This window comes from Arachis stenosperma, chromosome 5 (genome assembly GCF_014773155.1).
Source record: "Arachis stenosperma cultivar V10309 chromosome 5, arast.V10309.gnm1.PFL2, whole genome shotgun sequence".
NCBI lineage: Eukaryota > Viridiplantae > Streptophyta > Magnoliopsida > Fabales > Fabaceae > Arachis > Arachis stenosperma.
This window is the reverse complement of record NC_080381.1, coordinates 4,790,350-4,808,015: the sequence shown is the minus strand read 5'-3', so window position 1 is coordinate 4,808,015 and position 17,666 is coordinate 4,790,350. Positions and strand designations below refer to the sequence as shown.

General features: G+C 32.0%; 1 protein-coding gene across 1 annotated transcript; it reads right to left on the bottom strand.

Annotated features, from left to right (window-relative positions):
- Positions 1-4,925, bottom strand: LOC130982155 (L-ascorbate peroxidase 3-like). Its single transcript, XM_057906030.1, has 9 exons — positions 4,807-4,925; positions 3,540-3,664; positions 3,273-3,322; positions 3,120-3,185; positions 2,947-2,995; positions 1,351-1,433; positions 727-806; positions 515-611; positions 1-330 (listed from the first exon to the last, which is right to left on the bottom strand). Exons 1-9 carry the CDS (start codon positions 4,923-4,925, stop codon positions 154-156), a joined length of 846 nt encoding a protein of 281 aa, XP_057762013.1. The 3' UTR covers positions 1-153.
- Positions 4,926-17,666: the final 12,741 nt, after the last annotated feature.

Genomic DNA, 17,666 nt, shown 5'->3' with positions numbered 1-17,666 from the left:
TATGGATATGGATTGAAAGAATAAACTATGATTGTATTATGAATACAAGGTCCCCCACATACAATTGAAATTGCGAAATTCACAAATGACACGAGTGTTAATATAATATCAGCATATATTTCTGGAAAGAAAGACAATAATAAGACAACATAATCACTTGCTTTTTCTGTTGATTTCAATTAAGTAACCCATCACGATCACAGTTGAGGCAACTAGAAACCCTATAACTCCATGGACTATACGGCTATCTGAAACACGATTTGGATTGAACCCCAGCTCTGAGAGCTTCTTGTGTGACTCTGCATAATCTGCGAAAAAAGCATCCTCATCCTAACAACAATGTTAGTTAAAATCATTAATTACTCATCAAACTGTAATAAAATAATTTTACACGTGCATTCAATTACGTATCAACTATGACAGCAAAAATAACTAGTATTACAATTGTATAAACTGTTTTAAATTAATGTTTCCAACTACTAATTAATTAGAGTAATTAACTGTGTGAGCTTACATTTTTGTAGCGCACTACATACTTGCGGAACTCAGGATCCTCAACTAGAACCTTGTCTGTTGGAAGCTTGAATGAATCTTTTGAATCCATTAGCTCTCTGTTTGTTAGTTTTAACAATTTCTATGAGATGATGAGATTTCAATGTAAAGCAATTATACATGGTTAATTGATTAAACAATTCAAGATGAAAGATTATGGCAAATAGTTATTACACAAAATAGGAGTTATCAAACTTCAAATGGTTCTCTGTCCATTGGCCTTCAAAGCCTGAGCGTTCTTTATGCGCTTTACCCTTATCAATCAATAACACAATGAAGTTGAGGTTAAATAATGTCTCCTTTAATTATTCAACTATAATATATATATATATATATATATATATATATATATATATATATATATATATATATATGGAAATAGGTCCTTAAGAAATTTCACATTTAACATTTTTTTTCTAAAAAAATTGAAATCTCTAAATTTTATAACATGTAAGCCTTTTTGTCACATTAGATTTATTTGTTTAGATAAAAATAATCAGTTAGATTAAAATATAAATTTATGTTTTATTTTTATAAAATTCAAAAATTTTAATGTAACAAAATTTTTTTCGGACGAAAACATTTGAAAATTTCTTAAAGTCCTATTTATATATGATTATGTTACGTATATATTAAAATCAATTATTAGTATAAAATATATATATATATTAAAAATAAATTAAATCAAATATATTTATACATAAATATATTAATAATTAATTTTAGTGACTAATTTCCACGTACAAATAACAGTTTTTATTTAAATATATATTCTATATGAATAGCTCTGGATCTTACCAATGTATGGCCTCCGGATAAAGCCACTATGTCTTTATCAGTGAGACCCATGCGATAAAAGACATCCCTTAAATGCTGTGCATCTGAAATTTATTTTTTGGTATATATATCAATGATTATATTTTTTTCTATAATTATTGTTGTAAATATTTGGACATACATGGTCAAGTAGAAACAGATACCTATTATTACTCAATGGCTAAATTATTTTTGTTTTATACTGTGATATTGCCTTGCCAATAAAAATCATATTAGCATTCCAGGGGAAAAAAAACGCACAATCTTTTACCCGATAGGGTAAAATTGAATTCATTTTTTTCCTTAAAAAAGTTCTGGAGTATTATTGTATAGCAATTAACAAGAGCAGAGTTAATAACGAAACAAAAAATATAGATAAACAATTTTTATTTAATTAATTATAATTAATTATAATTAATAATTATTAATTTTATATTTAAAAAAAATAAATAATTATTAATTAATATGAAGTGTAGCACTTATTGAGTGCCTAGTGAGATCGATAACAAAAAAGCAAGATCGGAGCATAACCAAATATAGTACGTACGTGGCAGACATGCATTGGATGAAATCATTGTCTATATATGTTTAGATCTGTAACATTAAAAAAATTGATGCCAGTTGTACTAGGTATATTGGTCTTTGAACATAAACAACAATCAACATAAGTCTATATGATAGGCTCGCCAAAGAATATAAAATAAAATGGTGAGGTTAGGTAAGATTATATTAGATTAGATGCGAGTGAAGTCAATTTCTTAGGAATTATTTTTCTGGTTCGAAATATTTGTCTTCAAATAAAATGATATTAATATTTTAAAAATACAGTAATATTAGAGAGATAAAAAAATATAGTCAAAATTTATCTTATTTAATATTTATTAATTATTATTAAAATTAATAAATTTTAAAATAAATAAATTTGACTGTTTTTTATTAATTTTTTATTATTAAATATTTTCGTTAAAAATAATTATGTTAAGTGTACATCTATTGGATAGTATAACTCAACATAAATTTACTGTACTAATTAATAATATTGCTCTTATACAACTAAATTAGTTAAAGATTATGGATGATTAGTCTATGAAGAAATCATCTCCTATTAACTAATACAGTAAATTTATGCTAAGTTATATATTATCCAACAACACCTAAATCAATTACATATTAAAATTAATTATTAGTGTAGAATATATATTAAAATATAAAATATATTTTAAAAATAAATTAAATTATACATATATTTATATATAAATATATTAATTAATTTTAATGTATATAATATATTTTTAAAAAGAATGATTCCTTTTTAATATCAAGTTGATGCTAAGTATTTCTTAATATTACTTATAATTTAATGTGTACTAAATATTAATTTTATACTAAGAGTCTCAAACTAACGTATTTTAAGGTAATGGAGAAGTAATTAACAAGACAGAGGTAGTAGATGGGAAATTCAATTGGCATGTTATGGTAAAAAACATTCAACACAGCACTATTATGGCATAAAATATAAAATACATACTCATACAACAGACCCTATAATATGACTTTATATATTAGTTAATTGATTACCCTTTGTAGCATCAGGAAGGCGCCCTTCTGGTGGAGATTCCAGTGAATCCTAGTAAATGAAAATAAAACATGACATTAATTAAGCAAATCATGTATTAAACCATTAATTAGTCAACAAAAAAAAAAACATTAATTATTATAGCCTCATATAGTATATAGTATATAGTATATACCTTTCTCCCAGGAACAAAGCGAATTGTTGGACCCCCGGTTACCTCTACCGCAATAACACCAGCTAGCTGATAATGAAACATACATAATTTATATTTATATATACAAAAAATGTAAATTAAGCCTCAAATTTCTTCAATATATAGCAATCTAACCTGGTAAAGATCTGCATATGAAACTCTGGGACATTTGGCCTTCACTTCCTCTGCCCAAAATAAATATTTTTATGTAAAGATGTTAGTTAAAATATAGTCCAATATTATATTAATTATATTAAATGATTTAGTTAAATATATTAATTTATTTAAAAAATTTTAACTATTATTTTTATATACAAATATTTTTTGTGTAAATAACTAGATATTACATTAAAGAAAAATAAAAGATTAGAAGTTGAGAATGGATGATGATGGTTGAATTACCACAAAATTGAACAGCTGTTTCCAAGCCCCTGTTAGCTTGGTGATTCAATTCCTGTTGATTCCGAATGGAACCATTGGCACCTCCTGTTCTCGTCTTTGCATCATAGGTACCAGCATCGTGCCATCTACGCACATTAATTAATTCTTTAGTCATGAATGTAGAAATTCATATATAGTTAATTTTACGTGAAATTAATAGTGGAAAGTCATTAGATAGTAATTTAGTTAAATTTATCAAATTATTTAATAATTTTTAGTTATCAACTTTACATAAAATTAATTATGTACCTAAATTTGTTTCTTTGATTTGATTAGTGAAAAAAATTAGAATGGTATATATGAATTCTATAATATTAAAAAAATAATTTAAAATTATTTTATTTAATTTAATATATATAATTATATGTATATAATATTTAAAACAACAATGCTAGGAAACCAATTTTATATAAGCCAAGAATCAGCCAACTGGTAAACAAGAGGCACCGGTAACTTTAATCGGATGTTGCTACTGATAGGCACACGGATGTTTTTTTTTTCTTGTAAATTGAATGATTTTGGATATGATTTCTATGTTTCATCTGTTACGCATTAATAAAACATAATTAATTATATGGAATCAATTAATGAATAATCAAAGAATCGTGATTCTCTCCTAACACTAGCATATTTTCTCTCATGTTTTGAATGTGGAATTGAGATCTCATTCAAAGAGAAAGATATCAAATATCTGGAGTTTCTTTTGTATATTATATGGATGATCCGATCCGCAAGGACCATGATTGAAAATTTTTTATCGTCTTTCTCCGAGGAAGAGGCGAAACATAATCAACTTGAATTCGGGAGAGCTATTCGAAATCTTAGTGAAAGACTGGATTTATTATCTCATGTTTGTTTTTCGTAAAAAAATACCAATTGGTCAATAATAATTTAACAAACAAATTAAATTATAAATTAATAAAATTAATTATAATTAATTATGTTGTTCCATTCTTAACTGATTATTAGTTGGTTTCATATATTTTTCTTATTTAAAATTATAAATTTATTATATTTAATATTATATATTTAATTTAAAAATAATTAATAAATATAAAATAAAATAATTTTAAGATAAAAATTTAAGCATAATTAATTTAACATAAAATTAATAATTAAAAATAATTAATTAATTTAATTAATTTGGCTAAATTTTTATGAAATATTAACTGTATATGAAATTCACTGCATAAGAATCTCTAAAACATGTGTGATATGAAATACGTACGCTAATCGGAGCATGAGAGGAGCGCAGTTCCTGGAGGAGATAAGAGCGCGTAGTTCTCGACGCGCCTTGTCTATCTGCTTGGCGTACTCGAAGTCAACTGCTACTCCCTCTTTCGCCATTATTCTCAATGTATATATGGATCGAAATGAAGACAGCTTTCGGGTTTTTATAACAACAGAAAGTGATGAGGAAGAAGAAGAAGATGCTGATGTATGTTTTCGTTGCAAGTAAAGCATTTCATTCTCCCTTTAATTTCATTATTACTTGCTTTGCTGCATTAACAGGAAAACTTTATCGTCTTTCACAGTGATTCGCTTCAAACAATCCTTACAAGTCTTATTTTTGTGTATTGTATTAGATTAGAATTTTGTTAGGTAAACAATGATTTTTATAAACAATGAATTTTAAAATTGGCTCAAGTAAAAACAGACTATATATCAAATTATTCACTTAAATTTTAATATTAGAATAACTATTTACACACTTATTGAATTGAACATCTGATATATCCATTGTTCACATTGTTTAATATTTTCATTTTCTACCTATATGTTTCTATTAAATTATTAATAACTATTAAGGGATTTATTAATTCATTCTTTTATTTAAATATACGTAGAAAATATATAATTGAAAATTTGAAATAACAAGTAGTTTATAACTTAATGGTTGATATGTATACTAATAGTACTATTTTTTCTTCTAATATGAAATTATGATTTAAGGATTCTTTCTTATGGAAGAATTATTAGAATCGATTTGAATTGTAAGTTTAGAATTTATACAAACGGAAACAAAAATCCATCAATATCGGAATAAAGATCCTCCTCCTCGAATAAATAGAGATAGAGTAATACAAAGGTTTTCATCTCACAAAGTAAGAATGTCAAAAGGATTGATTCCTTTAAGTTTCCCTTTTAAATTTGTTGATTTAATTATCTAGATCATTTATATATCAAGTATATACAAATCTTCAAAATAGAGGCTTAGCCCATGTAAGAAAAATTTATCGGGCTAATAAATAGACCAATTTTTTTTTGGTTTAAATATATAGTTTTTAATTTAAATAATTAAAAATAAATAATTTTTGAGCTAAAAATATAAATTTTTGACCATTTTCTGTCTTTCTAGTTTCTAATAAGTTATTGGGCTGTTTTTTTTTTTTTTTTATGAAAAGAAGCAACGTGAAACACTATGAAATGGAAGGAATTTAAAAAATTGTATTACTATGGGTCAAATATAAAATGTAAGTTGCGTTTTATACTTGTTTTTTTTTTTTTAAATTTTGAAATACACCAAACATAACTTACCTTTTGGGTTTTTCATTTTTTTAAAATTTTGTTTTAGGCTAAACGCAGGTTGCGTTTTTGTAGTCAGAAAATTCAAAAAAATTTTTAAACCCGCAAAACACAGGTTGTATTTTGTAAGTGGCAGAAACTTATTTTTGGAAGTTTCAAAACGCAGGTAGAGTTTTGTACACAAAATAATATTTAAATCCACATCTTTGCCTATAAATACGAAGTCCAGTTTCATTCATCTTCATCTTCACTTCTCCTCTTACTCTTTCTTGCATAAAGTCCTTAGTGGGGTGCTTTTTTGGCAAATAACTGTGTCAAAAAAATAAAGTTGGTTGAGGCTGAAGTTATGAAAGGTGTTGCGAATTTGAGAGTATATTATAACGGTGAGGTTATAACAAACACACATGAAGGAGTGACTTTTGTTTGTGAATGTCTGTTGTCATTTGCTATTCCATGTACCATGAGTTTTGTCGAGTTATAAAATGGTCTTTGTAATAATAATCAAAGTCACATTTTGAAAAGGGTAAGCAATCTTTTATACAGAAGTCATGTGCAAGTATTTGGTGGGCTAATACAGTTTCAAATAATGCCCATCACTGATGATGCCAGTATGCAGCAGATGTTGTATGTTTATCAACAAACCCGATCTCATGTGCCGATGATAGAGCTGTACGTTGAGTTTGAACAGCAGTCGGGGATGGGCACGGTTGGTGACGAGGTCAATGTTGATGAGCTCGGGGATATAGATTGGGAAGAAGATAATAATGTTGAAGAGGAATTCAAAGCTAACTATGAAGTCGATGATGAAAACGATGACAGAGACTTGGCAGGCAATTCGGCGGTGCAAAATGAAGTGAATGCCATTGTAAGCCAACATTCGTTTGATGTTCCGTCTTTTATGCGGACTCTAGATCTCGAAGCCATGCATGTCCCGAAATTTCCTGATTATGCGAATACGGGTATGTTATGATTATTGACTCAAGTTTCATATAGTGCTTAATTTATTTGCCTTTTCTAACTGATGGTGGTGCGCATGTCGTAGGTAAAGGCAACGTTGCGGCAGAAGATGGCGAGTTTAGTGTTGGAATGGAATTTGGTTCGAGAGAGTCGGTGATATCTGCAATCAAAAGCTACACCATCTCTAGAGGAGTTGATTACAATGTGTATGACTGTATGAGTCTGAGCCGCAGACATTCTATGCGAAATGCAAGGGGAATGGTGCAGGGTGCGACTGGCTTATCTGAGCTAGTTTGATTCGAAAAAAAAGCTTGTTGGGAGATCAGGAAATACAATGGCAAGCACACGTATACCATGGGCACGATTTCACAAGATCATGCCAAGTTGGACTCAGACACAATTGCAGATGTCATTAGGCTATTGGTCGAAGCAGACCCCTCGATAAAGGTGAAGTCTGTTATTGCAGAAGTTTAAGGCATGTTCAACTACACTGTGAGTTACCGCAAGGCTTGGTTGGCAAAGCAGAAAGCTGTCGCAAAAGTTTTCAGTGATTGGGAAGTTTCTTACCAGACTCTGTCAGTATAGTTGAAAGCAATGACAGTGAAGATGCCAAGGTCTCATGTTCAAATTAAAACGCTCCCCGTTTACCGTGAGAGTGAGGAGGTTCAAGGTGTAAGAGTTCTGCACCACGTTTTTTGGAGCTTCTATCCGTGTATTGTAGCATTCAGACACTGCAAGCCACTAGTGCAGGTTGATGGCACGCACCTGTATGGAAAATATAAAGGTGCACTTCTGGTAGTGGTTGAACAATATGGGAATCAAAACATTCTGCCTATTGCATTTGTGATTGTCGAGGGCGAGACAGCAGATGCATGGGAGTTTTTCCTAACCAATTTGCGAAGATATGTTGTTACCATTGATGGTGTGGGTATTATTTCTGACCTCCATACCTCCATCGATGCTGCAATAGCTCGCAGTAACGGTGCATAGTTACCACCAAGGGCGTGGCACATGTACTGCATTAGGCATATCGGATCCAACTTCTTAAGGAGGTTCAAGACTCCATATTTGCATAAACTCGTGGTGAACACAGGTATTTCAACTCGCTGTTATGGTTCTATTCGTACTAAATTTGTGGCATCTGCTTATGATTAAATGGTTTGTTCAACAGGCTATTCTATGACGGAGTAGGAGTACAACAAAAACTACCAAAGGCTTAAAGAGCGGGGTGAGGCATATACTCAATGGTGCGATGAGATCGGTGTTGAGAGATGGGTGTTGGCATTCGATGGTGGTCATCGTTGGGGACATATGACGACAAACTTGGTAGAGTGCATAAATTCTGTCCTGAAGGATGCACGAAACCTTCCTGTGACTGCCCTTGTCCGGTCAACTTTCTATTGGCTGAATGAGTTGTTCACTCGGGAGAGTACCGAGGATCATGAATGTCTCCGCAACGGATTCACATATTCAGAATTTGCAACGAAGAAAGTTGAAAAAAGCTTCCGACGTGAAGGAAACATTGTGGTCAACCGGTTCGACAGGCGCAACGAGATGTTTGAGGTTCGCGAAATGTAAGATGGTACCATTTACACTGTTAACCTTGCACAACGACACTGCGACCGTGGCCATTTCCAGGTCGAGCGACTTTCATGTCGCCACGCGCTTGCATGTTGTGCCAACCAGCGTCTTGATTGGCAAGTGTACGTGTACGATGTGTACAAGATGTTTGAAATTCGCAAGGTGTACAGAGGCAAATTTGTTCCGATGGGTGACCCATCTACGTGGGATAAATACAAAGGAGTGAAGGTGATCGCCAATTGGACATTGAGGCGCGCGACAAAAGGAAGACCAAAGTCAACCCGCTACTTGAATGAGATGGATTCGCGTAATATGCGTGGTCCTCGCCGGTGTACTATATGTGGACGCGAGGGACATAGCCGCAGCCATGTCCTCAGCGCGCAAGTCCAAGCTCCGCTGGAGGTCATTAGTGGTTAAGCTTTTCAATGTAACTTTGTTATGATCTACTTTACAATTATATGTTACTTTTTTTGTAACCTCGTTATTTAATGTTTTAGAGAATAAACATTTCGAGCCAAACAGAGTTATACGAGAACAAAGTTAAATATGTCAGAATAATAATACCGAACAGAAGTTTCTAAATATAAGATATGACACTGAATACAAATTTGAATACAACACTGAATACAAGATCAACTGCAACAGACTACTTCTGTCATTCTGTGGTTCATCGGCGCCAGCCTCTTCACCTGCAACTCTATCTGATAGTCACAGGTGAATCCCATACTGTTGTGTGTACCACTCGTAGTACACTGGTAGAGGATGAAAGTCAATAATCTCCTCGCCTAACTGCAATGTGTTATAGCGGTCAGATCTCCACCACTTAACCTATTGACTGTAAATCTCTCTCCAGTTATGGTTCTGTGCTCCTGTCAACCACGTGCAATGATCACGACCAAGGTCGAACGCCGGACATGGTGGAAGCTATTGCATCCCGAACTGTCGCCTAACTCGGTCTGTTGGGTGCCATTCTATGCACTCGAAGGACACTAGCCGTGACTGGGTGGAGCGCATAACCAACTGGCCAGCGAGGACATCCGAAACCCACACTCCCATATACGGCCGCCATATAAACTGCACATTAGTTACCAAGAGGCCTATTAGAAAAATTATTCTTCTGAATAAAAACATTGGACATTAATGGTTATAACTTACATCGTCAACTCCCATGTCGTCGAGTCCTCGCCTAAAATGCGCAATAGGCCTCCGTATATATCGTGTATGTCGATGCCAATGACTCCACCTAACAAAAAATAGAATAATAATATTAATAAGAATAACAAATTAATAACAACAACAACAACAACAACAACAATAAAAACAATACTTCGCGCAAGTGGAATACCGACGTTGCTGAGCTGATCGCGGGTATAGGTGCCAAGAGTGGCATACGCTCCCATGTCCAAACAAAAAGCAGTATCAGTGGGCCGTCCATCTCTTTACAGTTGTATCGTGAAGCACAACACAACGATATGTATAAGTGTGCCAAACTGGCTGCCCCCCAACTATATCCTGAAATTCGGTGGAAATCTCGAAGTAGCAGTAAAAACTTCGAGTTCAATAAAGTGGTTGACTTATCCGGAAACACTACTATTCTGAGCATGCAGAAAATGTGCGCCCGAACATACCGCTCAACAGATTCCTAAGTGTCACAAGGCTCAGTGTCTCTGCACCTCCCAACCCATGCAATATTAACCTTCCTCAACACGTGATCTTATGGACCGGACTCCCGACCAAAACAGACAATGTAGTTCTCTACCAAAAACTGGTGACTACTGTCTAATCTACCGGTAACAGCCTCCCCGTTAATCGGGAGACCAAGAATATAGTTCACATCTTCCAACGTTACTGTCACTTCACCGACCGGAAGATAAAATGTGTGCGTCTCCGGCCTCCAGCGTTCCACCAAGGCACTTAGTAGTGCAGCATGACCTCTCATTTCACCTACTCGCGAAACATGTTCAAACCCAGTCAATGCTAGTGCCTCTGTCGCTACCTCGTTAAAGGTATCTAGCGTATCGAGTTTTCTGGGAAACAAATTCCTGATAGCCTGCAATAAGTAAAAAGATAATTATTAAATTCTAAATAATAATAATAAATTATTAAAAAATGATAATAAATTATTAAAAAATAATAAATATTTATTTACTATTAGAAAATAATAATAATTATTATACAATATTCTATCATCATCATCATCATCATCATCATCATCATCATCATCATCATCATCATCATCATCATCATCATATAATAATAATAATAATAATAATAATAATAATAATAATAATACTACTACTACGATAACTAAACAATATTGTTACTATTATTATCTTAAGAAATTATTATTATAATAACAGTAACAACATAATAATAATAATAATAATAATAATAATAATAATAATAATAATAATAATTTATGACTACCGGTATGATAAAATACAACTATTATTCATATCATAGGCACGACAACAACAATAATAATAATAAATTTATTAGTCAAAATATATCAATAAAAAACTTAAAAATAAATATATTTATTTATCGTAAACTTAAAAAAAATTACTCACCAATTGAGGATGATTCAAATATTCAATAATGTGTTCCTTAAGTAAAGTAAAATTACGAATCATTTTTCCTTCTTCACTAAATAAAGCCCCAAATCTTCACTGATTCTTCCTCGTCACAAACTTACTCCCTTTCACCCTTAACCCCAACCCTTTCACTCTCAAATCTCACTCACAGTATGTAATATGAAAGGGAAACTGAAACTCTGATGGCCTGCGTTTTGGTTTTATAGCCAAGCTCCACCACTCTCTTTTCCACGTGTCACACATGCAGGTGGGGAGACTGTCAAACGCAGGTTGCATTTTACTGTGCACCTGCCAAACGCATCTTACGTTTTGGAGCTTCGAGGTGTTGGCATGCAGGGGACACAGAGACACATTTCGAAGCTGCGTTTTGTGGTGCATGCAGCCTTTTTAAAATCACCTCAGTCAAAACGTAACTTGCGTTTTGCAGGTTACTAAATTCACCGGTTCTACATTTGTGGATTACTCACCATGATACAATATTGTTGCACATCACGTTTTTAACTTCCATAAATAAAATAATTTATGAAGTTATTGAATTAGAATTTGAGATATTTGAGTCGAATTAATAAAAAAATTGTTAACAAACAAAAGACGATATAAAAGAAAGGAAAAAATTATGAGAACAATTTTAAACATGTTAAACAGATCAATTTATTTATTTCATGAGTCATTCTGTTTTAATTTATGTAATATATTTTTGCTGAATCTGTTAAATGTCTCATTTTTACATGTTCATTTAAAAAAAATTGGTCTATTTAACAAATTAACCCCAAGGATTGAATCAATTTTTACATCCCTATTGATACAGAAGAAAGAATATAAACAAAAAGATAAGGATTTAAACTGAATACGAAAAATACATTGAAATTAAAATAGAAAATAAAAGATAAATTGAAATTGAATACAAAGAGAATCACTCTATTTTTTACGCAATTCCTTGACGCAACAAGAAATAGATTCCTCAACCTAACTTGTCCACATCATAGTTTGAGAATTAGATCGAATTAGACTCCACAACCTTCTATCGAATTCTCCGATACAACAAGAGAGGGAAGACTCACTCAACCCCACTTGTCCACACCATGATTTTTTCACGAAACCAAAAAGAAGTTTTCAAACCTTTAATTACTGAATCTACGATTATAATAGTTAAGGAGGTCTTTATAACCTCTTATTGGGTTAAAACAAAGAAAATCCTGAAGCCCATAAACATAAAGTCCAATCTAGTAACTAAATAAACATAAATCAAAATACATTAAAATAAACTAATAACTTTTAATAATATTTGATCTCTTCGTATCACAAATATTTAAAACATGTATCACCTATCATAGAGACTTACTAAATTCTATGACATATAAAATTATAATATAACTCTTTATTCTATTTCAATAAAGATCCAAATTCGAATTCTAGCAATTATTAGTTTTATACTTTTGTTAATATGAGATTTTAACAATATCAACATAAAAGTATGATTATTGATAATATATGAATAATCTTATATATTATATTTTAGCTTTATGTGATTTTTTAATCAATAAATTACAAATCTTTATATCTAAGTTAAATTATGTTATAGATTATATTGCGTTGTATTTATTATTTTTGTGTTAATTTTTTTGGAAATTTTTTAATTTTTCAATATAAGAAAAACGTTGAGTATCCTCAAATTTATCGTCGAATTCATCAAATAAATTCAATGGTAATCAATTTGCTATCGAAAATCATCAACCGGTATAAACTCGTCGGTAAATGATTATCGTTAGATTTTTTTCGTCCGACGGTAATTACCATTGAATTTAGTGACGGAATATGGTGAATACAAAAGCAGATCTTGGTGGACGCTACTGTCTTCCGACGGTAACATTTGGCGCCACTTCATTCATTTTCCTGCCATATTATCACTGGATTCATACAATGGTAAAACCGACGGGAAATATTATTTAAAATTAAAAAATAATTAATGTTACCATCGAAATATTCCGACGGTAATCTCAACTGTTGTGTTTTTATTTTTTTTAAATTATCTTTTTCTGTCTATTTCTTGTGTGTCTTGATAATTAACGATTAAAATAGTATTTCAAACCTTATGTGAAGTACGAAAAATTTAAAATATAAATACCGAATGATGGTAATTGAAATATTTAAAACAATGCTAACTATATTACATTCACAAAACTATGTTTACATTCAATGAAATATATATTACAAATATGCAAAGTTTCTTAAAGAAATACATACCACAGAACTATGTTTACATTAACCCTAATCAGATTCATCATCTTCTTCCTCTAGTTCGTCATCCTCTTCTTCCGATGTAATTTTCTAATTATCATCGAACTCGTCTTGTTGCTGTGAGGGATTTCCAGACGTTAGTTGGAAGTTCTTTGAACGTGACTAGAAGCAAAGACTCCATGAAAACGTAACAATCATGGCTCTTCAACCCAGCAAGCCTACCTTATCACACGTTTGCATACCTACTCAGGTTAGAGGCATAACCATTAGAAAACCTCAATCCTCTAATCCACCTACAAACATTTTGCCTCTATTCTTTTGTTATAGCAAACATCGCATTTGGTTTATCCCATCGCCCGTTATCAAGTCTCCTTAAGTTCAGATCTGGTTGCCTGCAAATGTCCATCAAGTCTAACCGCGTCTTATCGTTATTCTTTGTTCGTTCATCATTCATTACTGTGTGCATGATATTATCAAACATGTTTTTCTCAATGTGCATCACATCAAGACAATGTCGAACCAAGTTGTTTCTCCAATAAGTCGACTCCCAAAATATACTCTATTTAGTCTAATTATGCTCCCTGCCATATTCCGGAGGTCTCAAACCTGTCCTATTTTCAATGTTTTTTGGGATTCTACTGATACGATGCCAAACTTGTCTATCACTCATCTACGCGGATGTCTCTTGGTGTTCAATTGCATTTATTTTGAACGAATCTTTATTACATCGAAAAGGATGATCCATGTCGAGTAATCTTCGATAGCAATCAAACCGTAAATTTTTACCACTACCGGTCAACCAAAATGCCTTTGTATCTTCTATACAAATAGGACATGCCAAACGACCTTAAATGGACCAACCTGACAATATCTCGTACGCAGCATGCAGTTGGAAGTTTGTCTTCGTCGAAATATCATATGTTTCAACACCTTAGATCTACAAGTCCTTTAACTCATCCACTAAGGGATGCAAAAAGATATCTATTTTGGCATTTGGATTGCTTAGATCAGGTATGATGCAAGTTAAGAACATGTACGGGTCCTTCATGCATATTTTGGGACTCATGTTATATGGTGTTACGACTACAGGCCAACAAGAGTACGTGTTACCGAAATTGAAATTCGGTGTGAACCCGTCAGAGCATAAAACTAGTCTAACATTTCTCGACTCGCTCGCAAATGTAGGATGGACCCGATCGAAATGCTTATAGGCTTCTTCATGTGACGAGTGTATCATGATTCCATCATCTCTCTTGTTGTTACTATGCGAGGTCATGTGAGGGGCCGAACTCATCAATGCATATATACAATCGTTTTAGCCTAGAGATTAAGAGTAAGTAGTGCATCTATTTCATTGGAACTCTCTTTAACCGGCATTTACCAATCTGTTCTCAATTGACTTATAACCTCGATGATTTACAGATTTTGCATTCAGTTAGGTCTACATCCCCCTTGTAATATAGTGTACACCTATTCAAACAACAATCAATTTTCAACGAATTAAGACCCAATTTCGAAACTAGCTTCTTTGCTTCGTAGTGGTTTCGGGGGATACCAGAGGTTCCGATAGGTACTAGTTCGTTGCAAAGGGTGGCCTACTTATAAAAAACTCTTGCGTATGATTTGACTTCAACTTAATAGTCATAATTCTAACACATGCAGGCAACTCTGAATGAACGTTTCCTTTAAACAACGATCTCGTAGCAAATTCTAACAGATAATAAAATATCTTTATCTCTGAGTTAGGCTCTTGTTTAGCCTCTTCCTGCTCTGTAACAATTGTTGCATCAAACACCATCTTGTTATATCTCTCTTGGTTAGCCTCCCAAATCATGTCTTCCATGTTTAGTTCTCTTTCCACCCGAACCCTCATTAGTTGACAGTCAGACTTATTGAAATTCAAGCCAGACCTGTTAATTCCCTGTTCGTCCAATTCTCCGTGTTCCATCCACATCCAATACCCATCCTTGAACCCGTTACGATAAAGGTAAAGCGTTATATCTATAGGTCCTAACCACTTAGTCAGCCAACACTTTTCACACGAATACCTAGATACCCCTTCAGACCTAAACGGTTCCATGTTGAATACATGCCCAACAAATGCCTCAACCCTCTCAAAATATTCAAGTTTTAATCGCCCCGTCCATTGTTATCTCTATCATACATTCATAGACGATAACTTGGAATCATTTTGAATCACATACCCTAGAATTCGACAAACAAAACAAAATTATTAACGTTTTTACAACTTCCGGCAGAGCATACCCTATAATTAAAATCTTCTGCAAACCAAACAAGTTTTAAAACAAATCGCACGAAATTTTAGTAGAACTTTCCCTTAACTCAGAGACATCCATCAAATAAATATAACAATTTTTACAAAGAAAATAACTGCAAGCATATATTAGAACAAACACAAATTCAATAACATATCAAATCCTAACCGTTCTAGTGCGCAATCCCTTATAACTCCACAATTTTCTAACAAACAAGGATTTCGAAAAGGCGCCTCTACGCGACCTTCTCCTACTTTCGTCCTAGAACGCTATCATAGGAAAAGTAAGTCGAACATAAAGTTTAAACAATTAATTATAGTTAGAGATAGAAAATCTACTTGAAACACGGATGCACAGAATACAGAAGAAGCGAAATCCAATTAATTTCAGAGAAATAGCATTGTCCTAATAAAAAAAAACTTATTAAACTTATAAGGTGAAACTAATTAATTAAACAAACTACACAAAGTCAAACACTATTAATCTCACCCTACTTAACCTACATTAACTTAATTATAATTTATATTTACGTTAAATTAAGATAAAAAAATTCTAATAAAAAATTATATTACCCTATTTTAATCAATAATTTGATAATAAAATACATAACAAAATCCTATACTAAAAAAAAGAGAAAACTAAACACCACAAACCAAACCCTAACCACAAACTCTATTACCATTATTTAGTCAACAATTTGAAATAATACCTAACCCTAAAGTCACAAAAAAAAAGAAAAATAGTAAAAAAAAAAAACTATACTAAACCTTAATCACAAATTTCATTACACTAATTTAATCAATAATTTCATAAACTATTTAACAAAAACCCTAAACTCACATAAAAATCTTAATAAAATTAAAAATCTATGCCAAATTTATCTTTGATGGTGGCTGCGGAATGCTGGAGCAATGGTGTTTCCAGTAGTGACGGCGACACAGATGACAGTGGCTACCAAAAACAGCGGCAGCGTTCCCAACCTCCCCAACGATAACACCAGAGGCTCTGGCAGGTGACGGTAACGCTAGCAGCACCTCCTCCGATGGCGGAGCACGAGGAGAGAGAGAGAGAGAGAGAGAGAGAGAGAGAGAGAGAGGGTTCGCATTTGAATTTTAAACTAGTTTAATCCGACAGTAAATTGGTGAAACACAGCGTTTTATTAAATCGATTTACTGTCAGCAGAATCCGACGATAAATTTCACCGGTAATTATGGCGCCAATAATATCATATTTCGCGTCATTAATTACCGTTGGATTTAGCATCAGAATATAAAATTTGACGGTAAACATTTTTAAGAAATGTAATCTATTTTGTATCCAATACAAAATTCGCTGGTAATCGTTGACATTAAATTCGATGATTCTCGACGTTTTTCTTGTATTATTTTATTAATACATACATATATTCCTTCCTCTACAAAGACCGAAAAGGCTGAATTTTAAGAAAGATGAAAATGAAATTTTATTGAAACTTCACATATTACTCCGAAGTAATTAGCTAAACTAAATCTGTCTTCCGTAGATCAATTAGATTGAAGTGTATCACTGACTCACTGTCCAGACTCAATCCGACCACGATGCTTTTCATGAGTTTTTAACTCTTCTTGTTATTAAATTTATGAGAGGCATGGAGGTAATGTTTGTTTTAAAAATTAGAAGATATTAAAATTTAATATTGTATTTAGTAATTTGAGATTGAAAATAAAATTTTAATTATTAAATATAAAATTTTAATTTTTTTAATATTTTCAAAATATAAAAATATAAAAAATTGAAAATTCCAAAAATAAAAATTAAAATTTTAACAATATTTTTTTAATAATTAAAAATATTTTAATAAATATTTTTATTTTATATTTATATTTATTTTAAATCAAATATAATATTAAGATATAACTTAATTCTATATAATTTAT

What these genes read in the sequence shown, in the direction of transcription:
- LOC130982155 (XM_057906030.1), bottom strand. Translation starts at nt 4,925, where the DNA reads ATGGCGAAAGAGGGAGTAGCAGTTGACTTCGAGTACGCCAAGCAGATA. An exon ending in CCTTCCTGATGCTACAAAGG is followed by an intron (nt 1,434 to 2,946) that starts GTAATCAATTAA and finishes AATAAATTTCAG; the next exon opens with ATGCACAGCATTTAAGGGAT. An exon ending in TATCCGGAGGCCATACATTG is followed by an intron (nt 807 to 1,350) that starts GTAAGATCCAGA and finishes TTGATTGATAAG; the next exon opens with GGTAAAGCGCATAAAGAACG.